At 39.9% G+C, this 19,838-nt stretch overlaps 1 protein-coding gene across 9 annotated transcripts in view; it reads left to right on the top strand.

Annotated features, from left to right (window-relative positions):
- The window catches only part of PDE4D (phosphodiesterase 4D), a 1,454,760-nt gene that overhangs the window by 1,212,546 nt on the left and 222,376 nt on the right, over nucleotides 1-19,838 (top strand). For all 9 annotated transcript variants that reach the window (XM_033437904.2, XM_049707909.1, XM_049707914.1 and 6 more), the window contains one exon: nucleotides 15,356-15,547. In XM_033437904.2, coding sequence (XP_033293795.1) covers nucleotides 15,356-15,547 — 192 coding nt within the window. The remainder of the gene's footprint in view (nucleotides 1-15,355; nucleotides 15,548-19,838) is intronic.

Consider the following 19,838-nt stretch of genomic DNA (forward strand, 5'->3'; position numbering starts at 1 on the left):
CAAGACTGCTTTGGCTATTCGGGGTCTTTTGTGTATCCATACAAATTTTAAGATTTTTTTTTTCTAGTTCTGTAAAAAATGCCATTGGTAATTTTATAGGGATTGCATTGAATCTGTAGATTGCTTTGGGTAGTGTAGTCATTTTCACAATGTTGATTCTTCCAATCCAAGAACATGGTATATCTCTCCATCTGTGTCATCTTTGATTTCTTTCATCAGTGTCTTACAGTTTTCTGAGCACAGGTCTTTTACCTCCTTAGGTAGGTATAATCCTGGTATTTTATTCTTTTTGTTGCAATGGTGAATGGGATTGTTTCCTTAATTTCTCTTTCTGATCTTTCGTTGTTAGTGTATAGGAATGCAAGAGATTTCATTTCCTTTGGATATTATATACCCAGAAGTGGAATTTCTGGATCATATGGTAGTTTTATTCTTAATTTCTTGAGGAACTTCCACACTGCTTTCCATAGTGGCTGTACCAATTTACATTCCCATTAACAATGTACAAGAGTTTCTTTCACTAGGAAGCTAGCTAGGAAAGGCTAGGAGATTAGGATGGCAATTTTAAATAGAGTAGCCTGGGAATATCTCACCGTGAAGGTGACATTGAGCTGATACCTGGGTAAAGAATATTCCAGCAGAGGGAACTACAAATGCAAAGTCCCTGAGGAGGAAGCGCTCCTTGAACATGTGTTCAAGGAACAGCCAGGGGACGAAGAGGCCGAGGCACAGTGAGCCAGAGGGAGAGAGGTACAGGGTGGGATCAGAGAGGCCTCAGGGGCCCATATCCACTGAGGAGGGCCTTAAGCCCCCGTAAGGACAGAGTATTTATTCTGAGTGCAATAGAAAGCATTGGAGGATGCTGAGCCGGGACTTCTAGGGATCTGATTAACGTTTTAGTGGGATCACTCAGTTTGCGATATAAAGAATAAAGAAGTCGGGGGCACACCATTGATTACCAGTGTTCCAGTGTGGGCTTATCAGAGCAATCTTAGTTGCTCTGTGTCACAGAAGAAATAAATATACACAGAAACATCCTCACCCCCACCTTGTTAACAAGACGCTCTTCCTCTCTTGGGCTTTAGCTTAATGAAGCCAAGGTTTGATGAAAACTGCATTTTGGAAATAAAAGAGCTCAGACGTGGTCTCAGAAAGCAAAAGACTGGTGGTAAGGTTGGTATTTTCCTTGCACACAAAGAAAGTAAAACCAGGGGAAACCTTGCAGGACTGCATCTGATGCTCACGTCCAGCCCAGCCGGGAGACCTGTGCTTTACTCTTCCCGTCCCCTCCATACTCTCAGTTTGAGATTAGCACCTGAAAACTGGATGTCAAGGAAAGGAACACGTGCTTACTTATTTTATTCTCAATCACAGTGAAGCCTGGATGACATTTTCAGAAATATTAAGGTCTACCAACAACTACAAAAATAGACACTTTCGTTGTCAACATATATAGAGGTTAAATATATGACTTGAACCATTCATTAATTTTAGAGATTTACTGCAAGTATGGACCTCACTTTGCCACCGCAGGCTTTGCCTCTAACTCCCAACACTGCAGCCCCATGTTAGGACCTGTTTGAGAACCTTTGTTAACAAATTTTCAGCCATAAAAAAGAATGAAATAATGCCATTTGCAGCAAATGGATGCCACTAGAGATTATCATACTAAGTGAAGTAAGTCTCAAAGAGAAAGACAAATACTATATGATGTCATTTATAAGTGGAATCTAAAAAGTGACACAAATGAACCTATCTGTGAAACAGAAACAGAATCATAGACATAGAGAACAGACTTGTGGTTGCCAAGGGGGAGGCGGTTGGGAGAGGGATGGAGTGGGAAGTTGGGGTTAGCAGATGTAAGCTTTTATGTACAGAATGGATAAACAACAAGGTCTTACTGTATAGAACAGGGAACTATATTCAGTATTCTATGATAAACCGTAATGGAAAAGTATTTTAAAAAAGAATGTATATATGTATAACTGAATCACTTTGCTGTACAGCAGAAATTAACACATCATAAATCAACTATACTTCAATAAAAATAAATTTTAAAAAGAAATAAACCTCAAGTAAAACAATTCTGAGTTTGAGCTTTTTAAATTTTAGATCGAATCTTTTAGAAAAATCAGCCTTTTGCCATTTTGTTTGGCAAAAACCTACTAATCAAGTCCGGCTTATTCCTTCTGGCCTCCAGTCCAAACATCAAACTCACACCATCGTTTTCATCTTGAATCTCTTTATTGGCCTCTGTGACTTGAGAGTGGCATAGACATGTCAGAAACAAATGTTTTGTGTTCCCTGAGATCATCTGATATTTTTACTCATAAATAAGCATATGCCTATACCCTTTTTGCCAGGCTTTTGTTTATAAAAACCATGTGTGAAAACAAAGGGTAAAATTACATTCTCCATGCAAATATACGTATTATGCAAGATAACATGCACACTGTCACCTCTGTAATCCACTAATGTGCTAAATACCATGCCCTCTCATGGTGTCCTATTCAAATTTGAGATGCAGTTTTGGAATTGATTGGAAAAAATCGTCATTTATGCATATCACTGTAAAATGCATTTTTCTACAGTCTCATCTCTATAGATAATCTGAACAAAGTAAATATTAAAATGGGGAATTGGAAGAAGCAGTATTTATTTTCTTTACTCCAGAGAAGGTATTTGATCTTGCAGGAAAATTTTGAATGTTAAATATCACTGGCGTTGATTAGAAACAGGTTTCATAGCCTCGTGGTATTGATAACAATGGTAAAATACTTATTATAGAGAGAAAAAATATTTTTTTACATCTTTATTGGAGTATAATAGCTTTACAATGGTGTGTTAGTTTCTGCTTTATAACAAAGTGAACCAGTTATACATATACATATGTTCCCATATCTCTTCCCTCTTGTGTCTCCCTCCCTCCCACCCTCCCTATCCCACCCCTCCAGGCAGTCACAAAGCACTGAGCTGTGCTATGCGGCTGCTTCCCACTATCTATCTACCTTACGTTTGGTAGTGTATATATGTCCACGCCTCTCTCTCGCTTTGTCACAGCTTACCCTTCCCCCTCCCCATATCCTCAAGTCCATTCTTTAGTAGATCTCTGTCTTTATTCCTGTCTTACCCCTAGGTTCTTCATGACATTTTTTTTCCTTAAATTCCATATATATGTGTTAGCATACGGTATTTGTCTTTCTCTTTCTGACTTACTTCACTCTGTATGACAGACTCTAGGTCTATCCACCTCATTACAAATAGCTCAATTTCGTTTCTTTTTATGGCTGAGTAATATTCCATTGTATATATGTGCCACTTCTTTATCCATTCATCTGATGATGGACACTTAGGTTGTTTCCATTTCCAGGCTATTGTAAATAGAGCTGCAATGAACATTTTGGTACATGACTCTTTTTGAATTATGGTTTTCTCAGGATATATGCCCAGTAGTGGGATTGCTGGGTCATACGGTAGTTCTATTTTTAGTTTTTTAAGGAACCTCCGTACTGTTCTCCACAGTGGCTGTATCAATTTACATTCCCACCAACAGTGCAAGAGGGTTGCGTTTTCTCCACACCCTCTCCAGCATTTATTGTTTCTAAATTTTTTGATGATGGCCATTCTGACTGGTGTGAGATAATATCTCATTGTAGTTTTGATTTGCATTTCTCTAATGATTAATGAACTTGAGCATTCTTTCATGTGTTTGTTGGCAGTCTGTATATCTTCTTTGGAGAAATGTCTATTTAGGTCTTCTGCCCATTTTTGGATTGGGTTGTTTGTTTTTTTGTTATTGAGCTGCATGAGCTGCTTATAAATTTTGGAGATTAATGCTCTGTCAGTTGCTTCATTTGCAAATATTTTCTCCCATTCTGAGGGTTGTCTTTTGTCTTGTTTATGGTTTTCTTTGCTGTGCAAAAGATTTGAAGTTTCATTAGGTCCCATTTGTTTATTTTTGTTTTTATTTCCATTACTCTAGGAGGTGGGTCAAAAAGGATCTTGCTGTGATTTATGACATAGAGTGTTCTGCCTATGTTCCCTCTAAGAGTTCGATAGTTTCTGGCCTTACATTTAGGTCTTTAATCCATTTTGAGTTTATTTTTGTGTATGGTGTTAGGGAGTGATCTAATCTCATTCTTTTACATGTACCTGTCCAGTTTTCCCAGCACCACTTATTGAAGAGGCTGTCCTTTCTCCACTGTACATTCCTGCCTCCTTTATCAAAGATGAGGTGACCATATGAGCGTGGGTTCATCTCTGGGCTTTCTATCCTGTTCCATTGATCTGTCTTTCTGTTTTTGTGCCAGTACAATACTGTCTTGATTACTGTAGCTTTAATTTCTTTCATCAGTGTCTTATAATTTTCTGCATACAGGTCTTTTGTCTCCTTAGGTAAGTTTATTCCTAGATATTTTATTCTTTTTGTTGCAGTGGTAAATGGGAGAGTTTTCTTGATTTCACTTTCAGATTTTTCATCATTAGTGTATAGGAATGCCAGAGATTTCTGTGCATTAATTTTGTATCCTGCTACTTTACCAAATTCATTGATTAGCTCTAGTAGTTTTCTGGTAGCATCTTTAGGATTCTCTATGTATAGTATCATGTCATCTGCAAACAGTGACAGCTTTACTTCTTCTTTTCCGATTTGGATTCCTTTTATTTCCTTATCTTCTCTGATTGCTGTGGCTAAAACTTCCAAAACAATGTTGAATAAGAGTGGTGAGAGTGGGCAACCTTGTCTTGTTCCTGATCTTAGTGGAAATGCTTTCAGTTTTTCACCATTGAGGATGATGTCGGCTGTGGGTTTGTCATATATGGCCTTTATTATGTTGAGGAAAGTTCCCTCTATGCCTAGTTTCTGCAGGGTTTTTATCATAAATGGGTGTTGAATTTTGTTGAAAGCTTTCTCTGCATCTATTGAGATACTCATATGGTTTTTCTCCTTCAATTTGTTAATATGGTTTATCACATTGATTGTTTTGCATGTATTGAAGAATCCTTGCATTCCTGGAATAAACCCCACTTGATCATGGTGTATGATCCTTTTAATGTGCTGTTGGATTCTGTTTGCTAGTATTTTGTTGAGGATTTTTGCATCTATGTTCATCAGTGATATTGGCCTGTAGTTTTCTTTCTTTGTGACATCCTTGTCTGGTTTTGGTATCAAGGTGATGGTGGCCTCGTAGTATGAGTTTGGGAGTGTTCCTCCCTCTGCTATATTTTGGAAGAGTTTGAGAAGGATAGGTGTTAGCTCTTCTCTAAATGTTTGATAGAATTCGCCTGTGAAGCCATCTGGTCCTGGGCTTTTGTTTGTTGGAACATTTTTAATCACAGTTTCAATTTCATTACTTGTGATTGGTCTGTTCATATTTTCTATTTCTTCCTGATTCCGTCTTGGCAGGTTGTGCATTTCTAAGAATTTGTCCATTTCTTGCAGGTTGTCCATTTTATTGGCATATAGTTGCTTGTAGTAATCTCTCACGATCTTTTGTATTTCTGCAGTATCAGTTTTTACTTCTCCTTTTTCATTTCTAATTCTACTGATTTGAGTCTTCTCTCTTTTTTTCTTGATGAGTCTGGCTAATGGTTTATCAATTTTGTTTATCTTCTCAAAGAACCAGCTTTTAGTTTCATTGATCTTTGCTATTGTTTCCTTCATTTCTTTTTCATTTATTTCTGATCTGATTTTTATGATTTCCTTCCTTCTGCTAACTTTGGGGGGTTTTTTTGTTCTTCTCTCTCTAATTGCTTTAGGTGCAAGGTTAGGTTGTTTATTCGAGATGTTTCCTGTTTCTTAAGGTAGGATTGTATTGCTATAAACTTCCCTCTTAGAACTGCTTTTGCTGCATCCCATAGATTTTGGGTCATCGTGTCTCCATTGTCATTTGTTTCTAGGTATTTTTTAATTTCCTGTTTGATTTCTTCAGTGATCACTTTGTTATTAAGTAGTGTATTGTTTATCCTTCATTTGTTTGTATCTTTTACAGATCTTTTCCTGTAATTGATATCTAGTCTCATAGCACTGTGGTCAGAAAAGGTACTTGAAACAATTTCAATTTTCTTAAATTTACCAAGGCTTGACTTGTGACCGAAGATATGATCTATCCTGGAGAATGTTCCATGAGCACTTGAGAAAAATGTGTGTTCTGTTGTTTTTGGATGGAATGTCCTATAAATATCAATTAAGTCCATCTTGTTTAATGTATCATTTAAAGCTTGTGTTTCCTTATTTATTTTCATTTTGGATGATCTGTCCATTGGTGAAAGTGGGGTGTTAAAGCCCCCTACTATGAATGTGTTACTGTCGATTTCCCCTTTTACGGCTGTCAGTATTTGCCTTATGTATTGAGGTGCTCCTATGTTGGGTGCATAAATATTTACAGTTGATATATCTTCTTCTTGGATCGATCCCTTGATCATTATGTAATGTCCTTCTTTGTCTGTTCTAGTAGTCTTTATTTTAAAGTCTATTTTGTCTGATATGGGAATTGCTACTCCAGCTTTATTTTCATTTCCATTTGCATGAAATATCTTTTTCCATCCCCTTACTTTCAGTCTGTATGTGTCTCTAGGTCTGAAGTGGGTCTCTTGTAGACAGCAAATATATGGGTCTTGTTTTTGTATCCATTCAGCCAATCTGTGTCTTTTGGTGGGAGCATTTAGTCCATTTACATTTAAGGTAATTATCGATATGTATGTTCCTATTCCCATTTTCTTAATTGTTTTGGGTTCATTATTGTAGGTCTTTTCCTTCTCTTGTGTTTCTTGCCTAGAGAAGATCCTTTAGCAGTTGTTGTAAAGCTGGTTTGGTGGTGCTGAACTCTCTCAGCTTTTGCTTGTCTGTAAAGGTTTTAATTTCTCCATCAAATCTGAATGAGATCCTTGCTGGCTAGAGTAATCTTGGTTGCAGGTTTTTCTCCTTCATTTAAATATGTCCTGCCAGTCCCTTCTGGCTTGCAGAGTTTCTGCTGAAAGATCAGCTGTTAACCTTATGGAGATTCCCCTGTGTGTTATTTGTTGTTTTTCCCTTGCTGCTTTTAATATGTTTTCTTTGTATTTAATTTTTGACAGTTTGATTAATATGTGTGTTTGCATATTTCTCCTTGGATTTATCCTGTATGGGACTCTCTGTGCTTCCTGGACTTAAGTTTTCAACTATAATCTCTTCAAATATCTTCTCAGTCCCTTTCTTTTTCTCTTCTTCTTCTGGAACCCCTATAATTCGAATGTTGGTGCGTTTAATGTTGTCCCAGAGGTCTCTGAGACTGTCCTCAGTTCTTTTCATTCTTTTTTCTTTATTCTGCTCTGCAGTAGTTATTTCCACTATTTTATCTTCCAGGTCACTTATCCGTTCTTCTGCCTCAGTCATTCTGCTATTGATACCATCTAGAGTATTTTTAATTTCATTTATTGTGTTGTTCATCATTGTTTGTTCCATCTTTAGTTCTTCTAGGTCCTTGTTAAATGTTTCTTGCATTTTGTCCATTCTATTTCCAAGATTTTGGATCATCTTTACTATCATTATTGTGAATTCTTTTTCAGGTAAACTGCCTATTTCCTCTTCATTTGTTTGGTCTGGTGGGTTTTTACCTTGCTCCTTCATCTGCTGTGTGTTTTTCTGTCTTCTCATTTTGCTTATCTTACTGTGTTTGGGGTCTCCTTTTTGCAGGCTGCAGGTTTGTAGTTCCCGTTGTTTTTGGTGTCTGTCCCCAGTGGCTAAGGTTGGTTCAGTGGGTTGTGTATGCTTCCTGTTGGAGAGGACTAGTGCCTGTGTTCCAATGGATGAGGCTGGATCTTGTCTTTCTGGTGGGCAGGTCCATGTCTCGTGGTGTGTTTTGGGGTGTCTGTGGACTTATTATGATTTTAGGCAGCCTCTCTGTTAATGGGTAGGGTTGTGTTCCTGTCTTGCTAGTTGTTTGGCATAGGATGTCCAGCACTGTAGCTTGCTGGTCGTTGAGTGAAGCTGGGTGCTGTTGTTGAGGTGGAGATCTCTGGGAGATTTTTGCTGTTTGATATTATGTGGAGCTGGGAGGTCTCTTGTGGACCAGTGTCCTGAAGTTGGCTCTCCCACCTCAGAGGCACAGCAGTGACTCCTGGCTGCAGCACCAAGAGTCTTTCATCCACACGGCTCAGAATAAAAGGGAGAAAAAGTAGAAAGAAAGAATTAGTAGAAGTAGAAACAAAGAAAGAATGAAAGAAAGAAAGAAAGAAAGAAAGAAAGAAAGGAGGGAGGGAAGAAGGAAGGAAGGAGAGAAGGAAGGAAAAAAGGAAAGAAAGAAGATAAAGTAAAATAAAATAAAGTAAGGTAAAATATAATAAAGTTATTAAAATAAAAAATTATTATTAAGAAAAAAGCAAAAAAAATTTAAAAAAAAAAGCGGACGGATAGAACCCTAGGACAAATGGTGGAAGCAAAGCTATACAGCATAAATCTTGCTCTCAACGTCCACCTCCTCAATTTGGGATGATTCATTGTCTATTCATGTATTCCACAGATGCAGGGTGCATCAAGTTGATTGTGGAGCTTTAATCCGCTGCTCCTGAGGCTGCTGGGAGAGATTTCCCTTTCTCTTCTTTGTTCTCACAGCTCCCAGGGGCTCAGCTTTGGATTTGGCCCCGCCTCTGCGTGTAGGTCGCTGGAGGGCGTCTGTTCTTCGGTCAGACAGGACGGGGTTAAAGGAGCCGCTCATTCGGGGGCTCTGGCTCACTCAGGCCGGGGGGGAGGGAGGGGCACGGAGTGCGGGGCGGGCCTGCGGCGGCAGAGGTCAGCGTGACGCAGCAGCCTGAGGCGCGCCGTGAGTTCTCCCTGGGAAGTTGTTCCTGGATCCTGGGACCCTGGCAGTGGCGGGCTGCACAGGCTCCCCGGAAGTAGGGTGTGGATAGTGACCTGTGCTCGCACACAGGCTTCTTGGTGGCGGCAGCAGCAGCCTTAGCGTCTCATGCCCGTCTCTGGGGTCCGCGCTGTTAGCCGCGGCTCGCGCCCGTCTCTGGAGCTCCTTTAAGCAGCGCTCTTAATCCCCTCTCCTCGCGCACCAGGAAACAAAGAGGGAAGAAAAAGTCTCTTGCCTCTTCGGCAGGTCCAGACTTTTCCCCGGACTCCCTCCAGGCTAGCCGTGGTGCACTAACCCCCTGCAGGTAGTGTTCATGCCACCAACCCCAGTCCTCTCCCGGCGCTCCGACCGAAGCCCGAGCCTCAGCTCCCAGCCCTGCCCGCCCCGGCGGGGGAGCAGACAAGCCTCTCGGCCTGGTGCGTGCCGGTCGGCCCTGATCCTCTGTGCGGGAATCTCTCCAATTTGGCCTCCGCACCCCTGTTGCTGTGCTCTCCCCCGCGGCTCCGAAGCTTTCCCCCTCCGCCACCCATAGTCTCCGCCCGCGAAGGGGCTTCCTAGTGTGTGGACAGTTTTCCTCCTTCACAGCTCCCTCCCGCTGGTGCAGATCCGTTCCTATCCTTTTGTCTCTGTTTTTTCTTTCTTCTTTTGCCCTACCCAGGTACGTGGGGACTTTCTTGCCTTTTGGGAGGTCTGAGGTCTTCTGCCAGCGTTCAGTAGGTGTTCTGTAGGAGTTGTTCCACATGCAGATGTATTGCTGATGTATCTGTGGGGAGGAAGGTGATCTCCACGTCTTACTCTTACGCCATCTTCCGGTGAAAAAAATGAGAAAAAATATTTTTGAAATAATTTTCCAACTTGCTTACACTTCATTAAGCTTGAGGGCGAACCATCCCCCTCATCCTGAGTGGTAAAGCACCAAAATGGATTCCGTCATACGGCCAACAGCATGGGCTACCATACATACAGCAGAGTCAGGTAAAGGAGAATAAACAGCACTGTAGTTGTGTCTCAAGTACCGGTACCAAGCTAGACCCAGTGGCTGGAGGCCTGAGGTCGGAAGGACTGTTTCTGCTCATTCTATTCCACCGGAACCCCACCCAGGTTGTTGGGATCTCCATGCCTTCCATGTTCCTAGCAGGAAATTGTTCTTTCTCCTCGGTGAGGAAAATCAACAGTCTCTACTCTCTCCCCGGATGTTGTCACACTGGAATGATGGAGTGGAGTGGAGACAGCAACTAAGTTGTAAAAGCAGCTCAAGCCGTAAGAGCAATGTGGCTCTAGCACCTGTCACCTCATTGATTGCCAAGGTTGATCCTGGTGCTTTGGCTGACCAGCCCTCAGTTCCCTCTCTCTCCCATCTCTCCCTGTAGGTTCTTCCCAAGGCAGTGTGCTCAGGAAAAATCTGGATGGAAAGTACCCCTTAAAGAAAAAGGGTAATAATAGTAAAAACAACAATAGCTGCTAAGTATATGGAACGTGCTAGCTGCCAGGCAGTGTGCTAAATGCTTTCCAGATATTATATAGGGCCTTATAATTGCCCTAGAACTAGATACTGTAATTGTCCTTATCAGGGAATGGGAGCTTAGAACGGTGCAGTAACTGCCCAAGAGCATGCAACTAGAAGGGGGCAGACCAAGATATGAAATTTAGACGTTTTCTAATTCCCAAGTGAATGTCTTTGGAATATTTTTGGTATCTCCCCATCTCCCCATCTCCCAGCGGGAAGATCTCTGTTGTCAATGCACCATTGTTAATACACAGCAACAGAAGCAGCTCTCAGATGCTCCTGACTTGAATAGAGCCTTCCAGGGTCCCCTCCAGCGTTCAGCAGCTGCTCGTTCTCTCCAGGGTCTTCCCCGTGGGAGCTCTTCACAGATGCTTTGATAACGGGACCTCTGTTGATCGGGGCTTCCCGCAGCTGCTCCACTGGAGTCCTCATGTGTCTCACCTTCATCAAACTCCACACTGGGGGTCAATGTTGAGTGTAAGGTCCTGATGGCCAGGTGACATGTTCACCCGGGATGATAGCAGGACCACGGCTCAGGAGAGAGTCCACATCATGGGCAAGAAGGGATGCAAAATATGTAAACCAGAGAAGCAGGGTGTAGCATCAGGCCAAAAAACTGAGAAATGATCCCAAGCGGACAGATGATTACAAGGTCAGTAGACACAAAGTGTGGGAGCAGTGGAAGAGGCTGAATGGAAGGTGGATCACGACAGGTAGTCCAGTAATTCTACTGATTTGGAACAGTGTAGAGAGCTGGGGAGCAGTTTGTTTGGTTGGTCAGTTTGCTTGTTTTCTCTTTGGTTTTTAAAGGGTCCTGAGTGGAGTGAATGCTCCTGAGTAGTGCTAGATGCACACAGCCTTCAGCAGTTCTAATTGCAACAGGCTGGCAGGGCCATTACTCTTTACCGCCCCCCACTGGGGACCATGCACAGCTGCGTTGCTGCTTCTCCACTAATGACTTCTTGGTAAGAGCCAACTCTGTCAGGGAACATATACATCATTGAACTGCATTAAGGACAGCAAACATGTGGGACAATGGAGCATCTCGCTTAGTTTCATTTGCTAAGACCTTCTGCAGACTCACCATCCCTCCTTATTCCAAATGAACTCTAAAACTCTGTAACGAAACCCACCCAAAAGGTTTCAGCAGAGACTGGTTTGCACCTTACTGTTGTATTCAAAACTGAAAAAACAGAGGATTTGGAAAATTCCAAAATTGGGGGTCATATAAAGACCAAGGCCCAGAATTAGCCTTGGCAAACGTGATCCATAAGTTGTTCAGAATGTTAACATTTGAAGTTCTATCCTGGTGAGGAAGCTAAGAGATGTTTCTCTATTTTTAGAATGAATAAGAGGAGGCTTTGCAATAGAGAGAAAAACACAGGGGCCATTCTCCCAGGCCCTGGAATCAGACAGTTTGAGTTTAAAACCCACTGACAAACTGTATGGCCTTGAACATGTGACTTAACATAGAGCCACTTCTTTATGACTCAGATTCCTCATTGGTCAAATGGAAAATATAGTGGCTACTTCAAAGGGTTATTGTGGGGATTCAATGAGATAACATACATAAAGCACACAGCACAATTTCTAGCGCTGGGAGAGTGTTTCAAATGCTTTATTATCATTATTATCATCATTATGATTATTACTCTCACCATCATTATTAGTCTCAGACATTCTTACTCTCCCCAAATCTATACTTACTTTCCTAAACTTCTGCTAATCTTATACTTGGGCTTCATCTAATTGGTAGTGAGTCAAAAGAGGATTCATTATATCAAAGTGTTTGCCAAAGAATGTTTTTGGCAAATTCACAACTGATCTCTTTGGTCCCAACGTCTAAGGTTAGGGTTACCCCTCATCACCTTCTTGTCTTGTTAATAATACCATGACATTGACTGTTTATAAAGTTGCGTTTCAAAAATGAACAGCTTATTTGAAGCCATCCATATTTTCAGGCTAAATAGAGTCTCAGTTAATATACTATCCACCGAATGCAGTACTGCCTTGAAGTGTTCCCAACCTAATCTCTCCCAAGAAAAGATCCTTAGTTCTAATATTTGAACAAAAGAGCTCATTTTTTTAAGTAAGCATAAATGTCTAATAACAAATCAGTGACCATTTTTTAGATCATTCTCAATCTGTTTGTAAAGCTAATACTAATATTTCTTAGGCTAATATATTTTCATCAATGTTTGGTAATCACTTCCTGTAAATTTTGAGGTTTTATTTTTTAGATAATATTTAAGAGGTTGTTTTCATGAGTCTTTAAGAAATAGATAGTTTTGGCCTTTATTTACAGTAGATTTTCCTCAAGAAAGTGATCTCCATCCAATGGCCAAATTGTTATATTACAACCTGCAAAGAAAAGTATCAAAGCCCATATACTCCCATATCAAGCACTTTATGACCCACTAATAACTGTTTGGTTTTAATAGGTAATACTACCGCAAAAACTGTTAAATATTTTAAGATACTTATCAGTATTTGTTCCAAAACTGATAGTGGAGAATTTTTTTTGTTAAGTCAAGACTTGCTTAATTTAATTGGAAAGATTATAATAATTAAAAAGTGCAAATTTCTGATTTGGGGGTAATATTGGTATTTCCTCAATTGAACTGAGAAAAACTAAGCCAAAAATCGTACTCCTGTATCTCCTATATTTCTGTTTCTGCATAGCATGAAAAGGATACCATATTTTATTTTTTAAAACAGTAAGAACATTTTGATATTGGAGGGGAATCAACATAAACATTTTTTATGTGTTCACATTAAGACCTCCTCATGCTGGAGAGCGGCCATCACTATCTCCTTAGAGCAGAAATCACCCCTATCCTCTCCCTATGCAGAGGTCTTTTATGTCTTTCAACTGTATACTGAATGCCTTCAAAAGCCCTCTTTAAATACTACTTTTCCATGAAGATTTCTCAGATATCCCAGCTTGGATTAATCTCATCTCCTTTATTTTTGTACCTCAATGTGCTTATGGTAGGTACTTAATAAATGCTTATTGAGTTAAGCATATCCAAGAAGAGCCTGCCAGAGATCCTGAATAAGTCTCTTTAATGATTAGAGGTCCCTTCCCTTTGGCCTTTCTCAGGATCGTTAAAGTCCCAGATGCATGAAGTATCTGTCCACAAGAAACAGATGTCCCTGTTTGGGTGTCATAGTTGCTGGTTTACAGGATTATGCATTACAGCTGGGAGAACTTCAGGAATAGTAGATAATTAAATCCAGTTAGCTCAGTAACTTTGGTCAATTAACCTTTCTAGGAGCTGGTATCCTTGTCTGTAAAATGAATCTGCTCAAGTAGATAATCTCTCAATGTCCTGTAAGGACCAAATGAATATATCTGTAAAGTGACAAAATTCTAAGAAAATTTTAAATTGAAAAACATGTTTACGACTGGCTAAGCTAGATTATGAGTTTTCCCTTTTTTTTTTTACTAGACGGATTGATTTGGAGTCAATGTTCTACTTTGGTCATAGATTCATAGGTGATTCATGAAACATCAAGCCCCTGGATAATTCTTCCAGTTTGGCCTCCAATCTTTGGGTCATAACACTATTTATTAGTAACTCCAGTAGAAAAAGTAAAAGAATATTTTAAAATTAGCCAGTTAATAGTTTGGATAAAAGTTCTAATAGGAAAAACGTTGTTAACAACTGAACTTGAATTCATTTGTTCACTTCATTCAACAACTTTTTAAACCACATACTTGCTGAGCTATCCTGAGCTATCACCCTCCTTTTATAAGAACACATGAGAATTGACTTTATTTTACTACTGGTTGATGCTAGACTAGAAAAGCTCTTTGTAGAAAGTTTATCTAGATTATAAAGACTGTGATGTTAAGAATGGCATGTATGGTTCTTTTTTTTCCCCAAACTCTAAAATCTGTATTGCCAAGTATCATGTCTTTCATTCATTTGATCATTAATTCAAACCACTTAGTAAAAATTTTCTGAAGTGCTTAGAACACCCAGAATCTCCCTTCTCAGAGAGCTCACAGTCTAGGAATGGAGATCAAGTGGTAATTATTTCCAGCTCATTGTAAACGCTATCAGTGGGGAGTGGGAAAGAGTCTTGGGAACACAGAGAAAGGGCATCTCATGAAGCTCTGGGGTATCAGGGCAGCATTTCAGATGAAGGCTAAGTCCTCAAGGATAAATAACAATTAGGCAGGAGATCGGAGGGTTGAGAAATTGGGGAGCAGAAGGTTAGGTAGTGAGAGTCTGATACAAGTAGGTGGTGGTTCAATATGAGGGGAGTATGAAGTTCCCGATGGAAGAGTGTTGCATATCGAGGTTCCGAAAAGCATTCGTTGTCTTTGAGAACAGATGCTTAAGACTCTGTCAGTTCAGCCAAGAAATGTGAACTTTATCTTGAGGACAACAGTGAGCCACTGTAAGGTTTTGAACTGATGAATAACACAGTCAGGTTTAGATTTTAAGAAGAATCATACAAGGTGGAAAATGGATTCAAGAGACTAATTTAAAGGCTCTTATAATAATGTAGGTGACAGTTGACAGAATCCTGAACTTAGTATACTGGCAGTGGGGATGGAGGGAAGTGGCCACAATAGAAATTAGTGATTGGGTAGGTGTAGGTGGGAGTCGAGAAGCCCAGGTTTGGGGAATCAAGGATATTAGGCATGTAATGGGCACTTGTTGAACTGAACCCAAATATTTAGTGAATTACTATGTAAAAGGAATTCTGTACTTAGGAGAGCTAGTCTTTGCAGAATGGCTCCTTGTAAACTGAAATTGAGTTCAGAGAGACCTATATATTTTGTATTTGGTCAGTGAACAAGGTACTCAAAGGTGTAGGAAGACAAGTATATAAAGTCAGTGTTTTTTTTTTCTTTTGTGTATTTTGGTATTACCATTTTTTTTGACAGCAGGAATCAGCTGTAAGTTTTCCTATTGTCAGTTCCTAAACTGAAGTCTCCCTTTACTAAACTATTAACATGCAATTCACAGCAATGTCATTCTTTCTCCTTAATTGACAGCTTCGATGTGGACAATGGCACATCTTCTGGACGGAGTCCCTTGGATCCCATGACCAGCCCGGGATCTGGGCTAATTCTCCAAGCAAACTTTGTCCACAGTCAACGCCGGGAGTCCTTTCTGTATCGATCCGACAGCGATTATGACCTCTCGCCGAAGTCTATGTCCCGGAACTCCTCCATTGCCAGTGACATGTAAGTGTGAGGGGGAGCAAAGAGAAGAGGGCGTGCTTAGAGAAAAATCAAGTAAATTTCCCTCTAGAGTTGATAAAACCAATGATATTTGTTCAACTGCATCATTCTCTAATTTAAAAAGGATGGTGGCTAAAATTATACAAGTTGAAGATAAATGGTAGATTGAATCTGTCACTCTTGATAAGAAACATTCATTTTCCCAGAGAATACATTGTCTGGGAAAAGAGAGAATTAAATTTGCAATGGAGACATTTACACTTAAAACCTTAGCTTATATTCATGTAGGACCTGAGTTTAGCTACCCAACCATGTGAATATTTTCGAATATTTTGACAGGCTTTAAACTCAGTTTGCAAGTCCCTGTGATATTAGCACATATAGCCCTTTGAATATATCTCCATTGACGTACTGTGCAGATGTTAGCCCTGGTTTGCCAGTTCATTTGAAATCTTTGTGACGGTTTGCCTAAATTAAACCATTTTGGGAATAGTAATCACGGGAGGCAAGTACAGAAAACATTAGACAGACTTCAATATCATTTTAGACATGCCACAGCCTGGAAAGTAATTAAAACTGATAAGCAGATTCGCAGATCATACACCATCATTAGCTCATTTTCTTGTGCTTACTGTAGTGTTCATTAGTTCCCTAGTTTCTGGAGGCTTCTAAATAGGGTCTAACTCTCACTCAATACCTGCATTGTCATTGGTGGTCACTCTGCCTCTGTGTAGAGTTAGTGTCTACTTTCCTCCTCTGCATCTAGGCAACTGTCTGATAACATCACCATCTTCTCATGACACCATCTCAAAAACTCAGCACAGGTTGCAGTGCATCTTAGAGGAACTGTATGGGGTTCCCGAGGGTCTACTGTTATTCTTGGTATTCTAACAGATCATCAAGGTATCTTAATAGGTCTCTGTGGGATTCTAGAAATGGAATTATGCTTTACTCACTTCCCAACCTATGGCTCTTAGTTGCCATTTATTAATGGTTGTAAAATGACAACATTGTCTTCTCCCTAGGAATGAGCAGCTAAAGTACAATCATTTTGATTCAAATTCTGAATTATGAAATTCACATTGTGTAACTGTCTTTGAGAACTGCAGGAGAGACAAGAAAACTCTAAGACAGAGTTCTTGTCTCAGATAACTAATAATCTTATGAAATGACAGGTTTTAGATCAAATAATTAGTGAAAAAGACAGTATGTAAGTCCTAATTTCTGTCCTTGTGGTCTACAGGCAAAAGCATCTCATCACCTACCTCTATGCACAGGTCTCCACCATCTTTCAAAAACTATCCAATCTACCCTCCTTTTTTATCTGTTGTTTTTGGTAATAAAACTTCTGCATAATCATACCTCTGCCCATCCTTCCAAGCCCACCCCAAGATCTACATCTATTCTCTATATTTCCTTATATGTTGTTGTTGCCTTAATATTCTGAAATCTATCTTCAAATCATACTGACCTCTGAAAATCCATGAATTCAAGTAATGTTTATTGGCCACCCATAAAGCAGAAGGCATGGTGCCAGTTATTAAAGGAAATACAAGGTGCATTTCATCTCCTAGCTGCCATCACTGTTGTGTGCTCTCTTCCCTACTGCTCACAGACCTCTTCTTCACCAGCTTCTCTTATCACCCCTTAACATATTTCCCCAAAGTATAGCCCGACCCTCTGGGCTCTGCTTTAGAAAACTCTTTTGTATGTATGTTCGACTATCAGCCTTCATCAGATGACTTACTGCTCAGTATCTCTGGCCCTGCAACCTCAGTTGAGCTCCAGATCCATAGCCCCTAATTGCCTTCTGGAAATTTAGACTTTCCCGTTCAACTGTTCCTTCACACTCACTAATTAGTACATATTCAGCATGAATTCATTGTATTGATGGCGTCCACTCTCCTTCACTACAAAACAACTTCCTTTTCCCATTGGCTTTATTTCTATGTTATTTTTATCCCATTTTCTTAGGTTTGAAAATTAAGACATTTGTTCATTCATTCACATGTAATAAAAATACGTACTGAAAAGCTATGGTGTGTTTAAAGCTCCCCGTCTGCATGGGGGTAGGGGGAGAGGCAGGGCAAAAGGGCTGACCTTTTAGACCTTTGGAATAAAATCTGGTGAGCGCCATCCTTGAGGCATTTATGAGAGAAAAGGAGAAGAGAAGGAGAGTTTGCCAGCCAGGGATAGTCAGGTGAAGGGGGCAACATTTAGATAATGTGGGGCGAGGGAAGTCATGGCTCAGTTAAGGAATGACTGGTTGGTGTGAGTAGGGAAATGTGGCAGGAGAAAAAGAAGGTCGGAATACAGTGTATGGGACCTCAGAGCCACAGGTTTTTAGCTGGGATCACGTGATCGCATTCTTGTTTTTATTGCTTCTGATTACTCTATTGTTGAATGATTGTATAGAATGAAGTGATTACAGGGAAATAGATCATGTTGAAATTCATAGAAGCAAAGCAGGCTGAATATGATGGAGGCCCAGGTCAAGGGAGTGGGGGTAGGATGAGGTTAGTCCAGATGCAAGAAGCAATAGGCTTACAGAATGGTGCGTGTGTGTGCGCGCGCGCGCGTGCGCACGCGTGTGCATGTTGGGAGATAGCCAGTGGGCAAGGAGAATCAGAGAGAATGTTGACGTTTTGACCCCGAACAAGTAAATGAATGGTGATGTTGACATGGGAACACAGGATAGAGTGGACAACATAATGACATAATGAATTTGACTTTTACACGTTGAGGCCAGAACTCTAGGAGAAACAAGACAACAATTAAAGGACAAGGACAGAGAGCAGAAACAACAGTGCAGAGGGTGAGGGGAAATTAGAAGAACCAATTCCCTTCTGTAATGACTCGATTTGGGATGAACAGTGGGAGAAGCATCTTAGTGGGGTAATAGAAGAATTAGTGAAGGAGTGAATTGGAAGTAGAGATAGCAGCAAGTGCGACCATCTCTTTAAAAGGTTAGTAAGTTAAAGAGGAAAAGAAAAACTAAAGCTGCTTGAGGGAGAATTAGGTTCAAGGGAAATTTTTTTTGAATTCAGAACACTTAAGCTGAGGGACACAGAGGTTAAGTATGGAGTTGTAGCTGCTGATGAACATATGATCACGAGCCTAAGTAAAGGGACTAGCCTTGAAAGAGTAGTAGAGACAAGTACTGCATTCTTTATAGCAGTGAGAAAAAGAAGTGAAAGGGGGAGCTATAAATTTGGAGATGGATGGCTGAAATGTTTAGAGAATTGATGGCTTCTGATCTCTACTTTTTCATGCAAGTAGAAAGTATATAAAAAAAGAACATATATATGTGGATAACTGAGTCGCTCTGGTGTACAGAAGACATTGGCACAGCATTGTAAATCAACTACACTTCAATTAAAGCAAAAAAAAAAAAAAAAAGAAAAAGAAAGTATAGCCATCGATGACTAAAGGAAAGAGTGATGGGGCAGCTTGAGAACGGGGAAAAAGCTTAATAGAGCCACACTGCAATTATAAAAAGAGAACAGAATAGGGGTGAGTAGAAAAGAAAAATGCTGAAAAGCCCTCTAGATAATTATATATAATGTTGAATGGATGAATGACCAGGTTGAAAGTCATCTCCTCCAACTTCATCAAATGTGAAATAACTGGGCTTTTGATAGAGGCCAGGGACAAACTCACAGTGACTTAGTAGACTCTGTTTTACATAGTTATGTATTCTATTGGTATTTTCTAAAATTATAGCAAATTGATTTTTGGATACCAGTGTGTATCCGTGCATTTTATGAAAAGGCTACAATATTTAACAGCTAAATAGTGCTTTTCTTTCCAAAGTAAACTTACGAGGATGACCTCATTTTTCCCTCTACCTATTCAAGAATTCCTTTATCTGATTGGACTCACATAAGAGTGACAAATCTAATTAGACCATGATGCAACTCTATATTTTGTTGAAAAATAATGTCTTAACATGTTCAGCTTTCTCATTCCCCCTGGGTATTTATATTGCAGCTATACGGTTTTCCTTTGACAGTAACTGACTCCTGAAAAGCATTCTTTCTACTAGGGAGATGTTTCTATGAGAAGCAAGGTGAATAGAATAAATAACTACCATTTCAGTCTTCAATCTGATACTATACATTCCATCTACAGATAAAGTGTTATCCTTTCTCTTCATTTGACTTCACATGTGGCCATATGTAAACCTCCATTTTCTTACCTAGTTCATGATAATGCTGGGAAGATTGTTCGGTGTCTTTAATTCAACTGCACTTTATAGAGAATGACATTATTATATATTTTAATCACTTTTGAT

This window comes from Orcinus orca, chromosome 3, assembly GCF_937001465.1.
Source record: "Orcinus orca chromosome 3, mOrcOrc1.1, whole genome shotgun sequence".
Lineage (NCBI taxonomy): Eukaryota > Metazoa > Chordata > Mammalia > Artiodactyla > Delphinidae > Orcinus > Orcinus orca.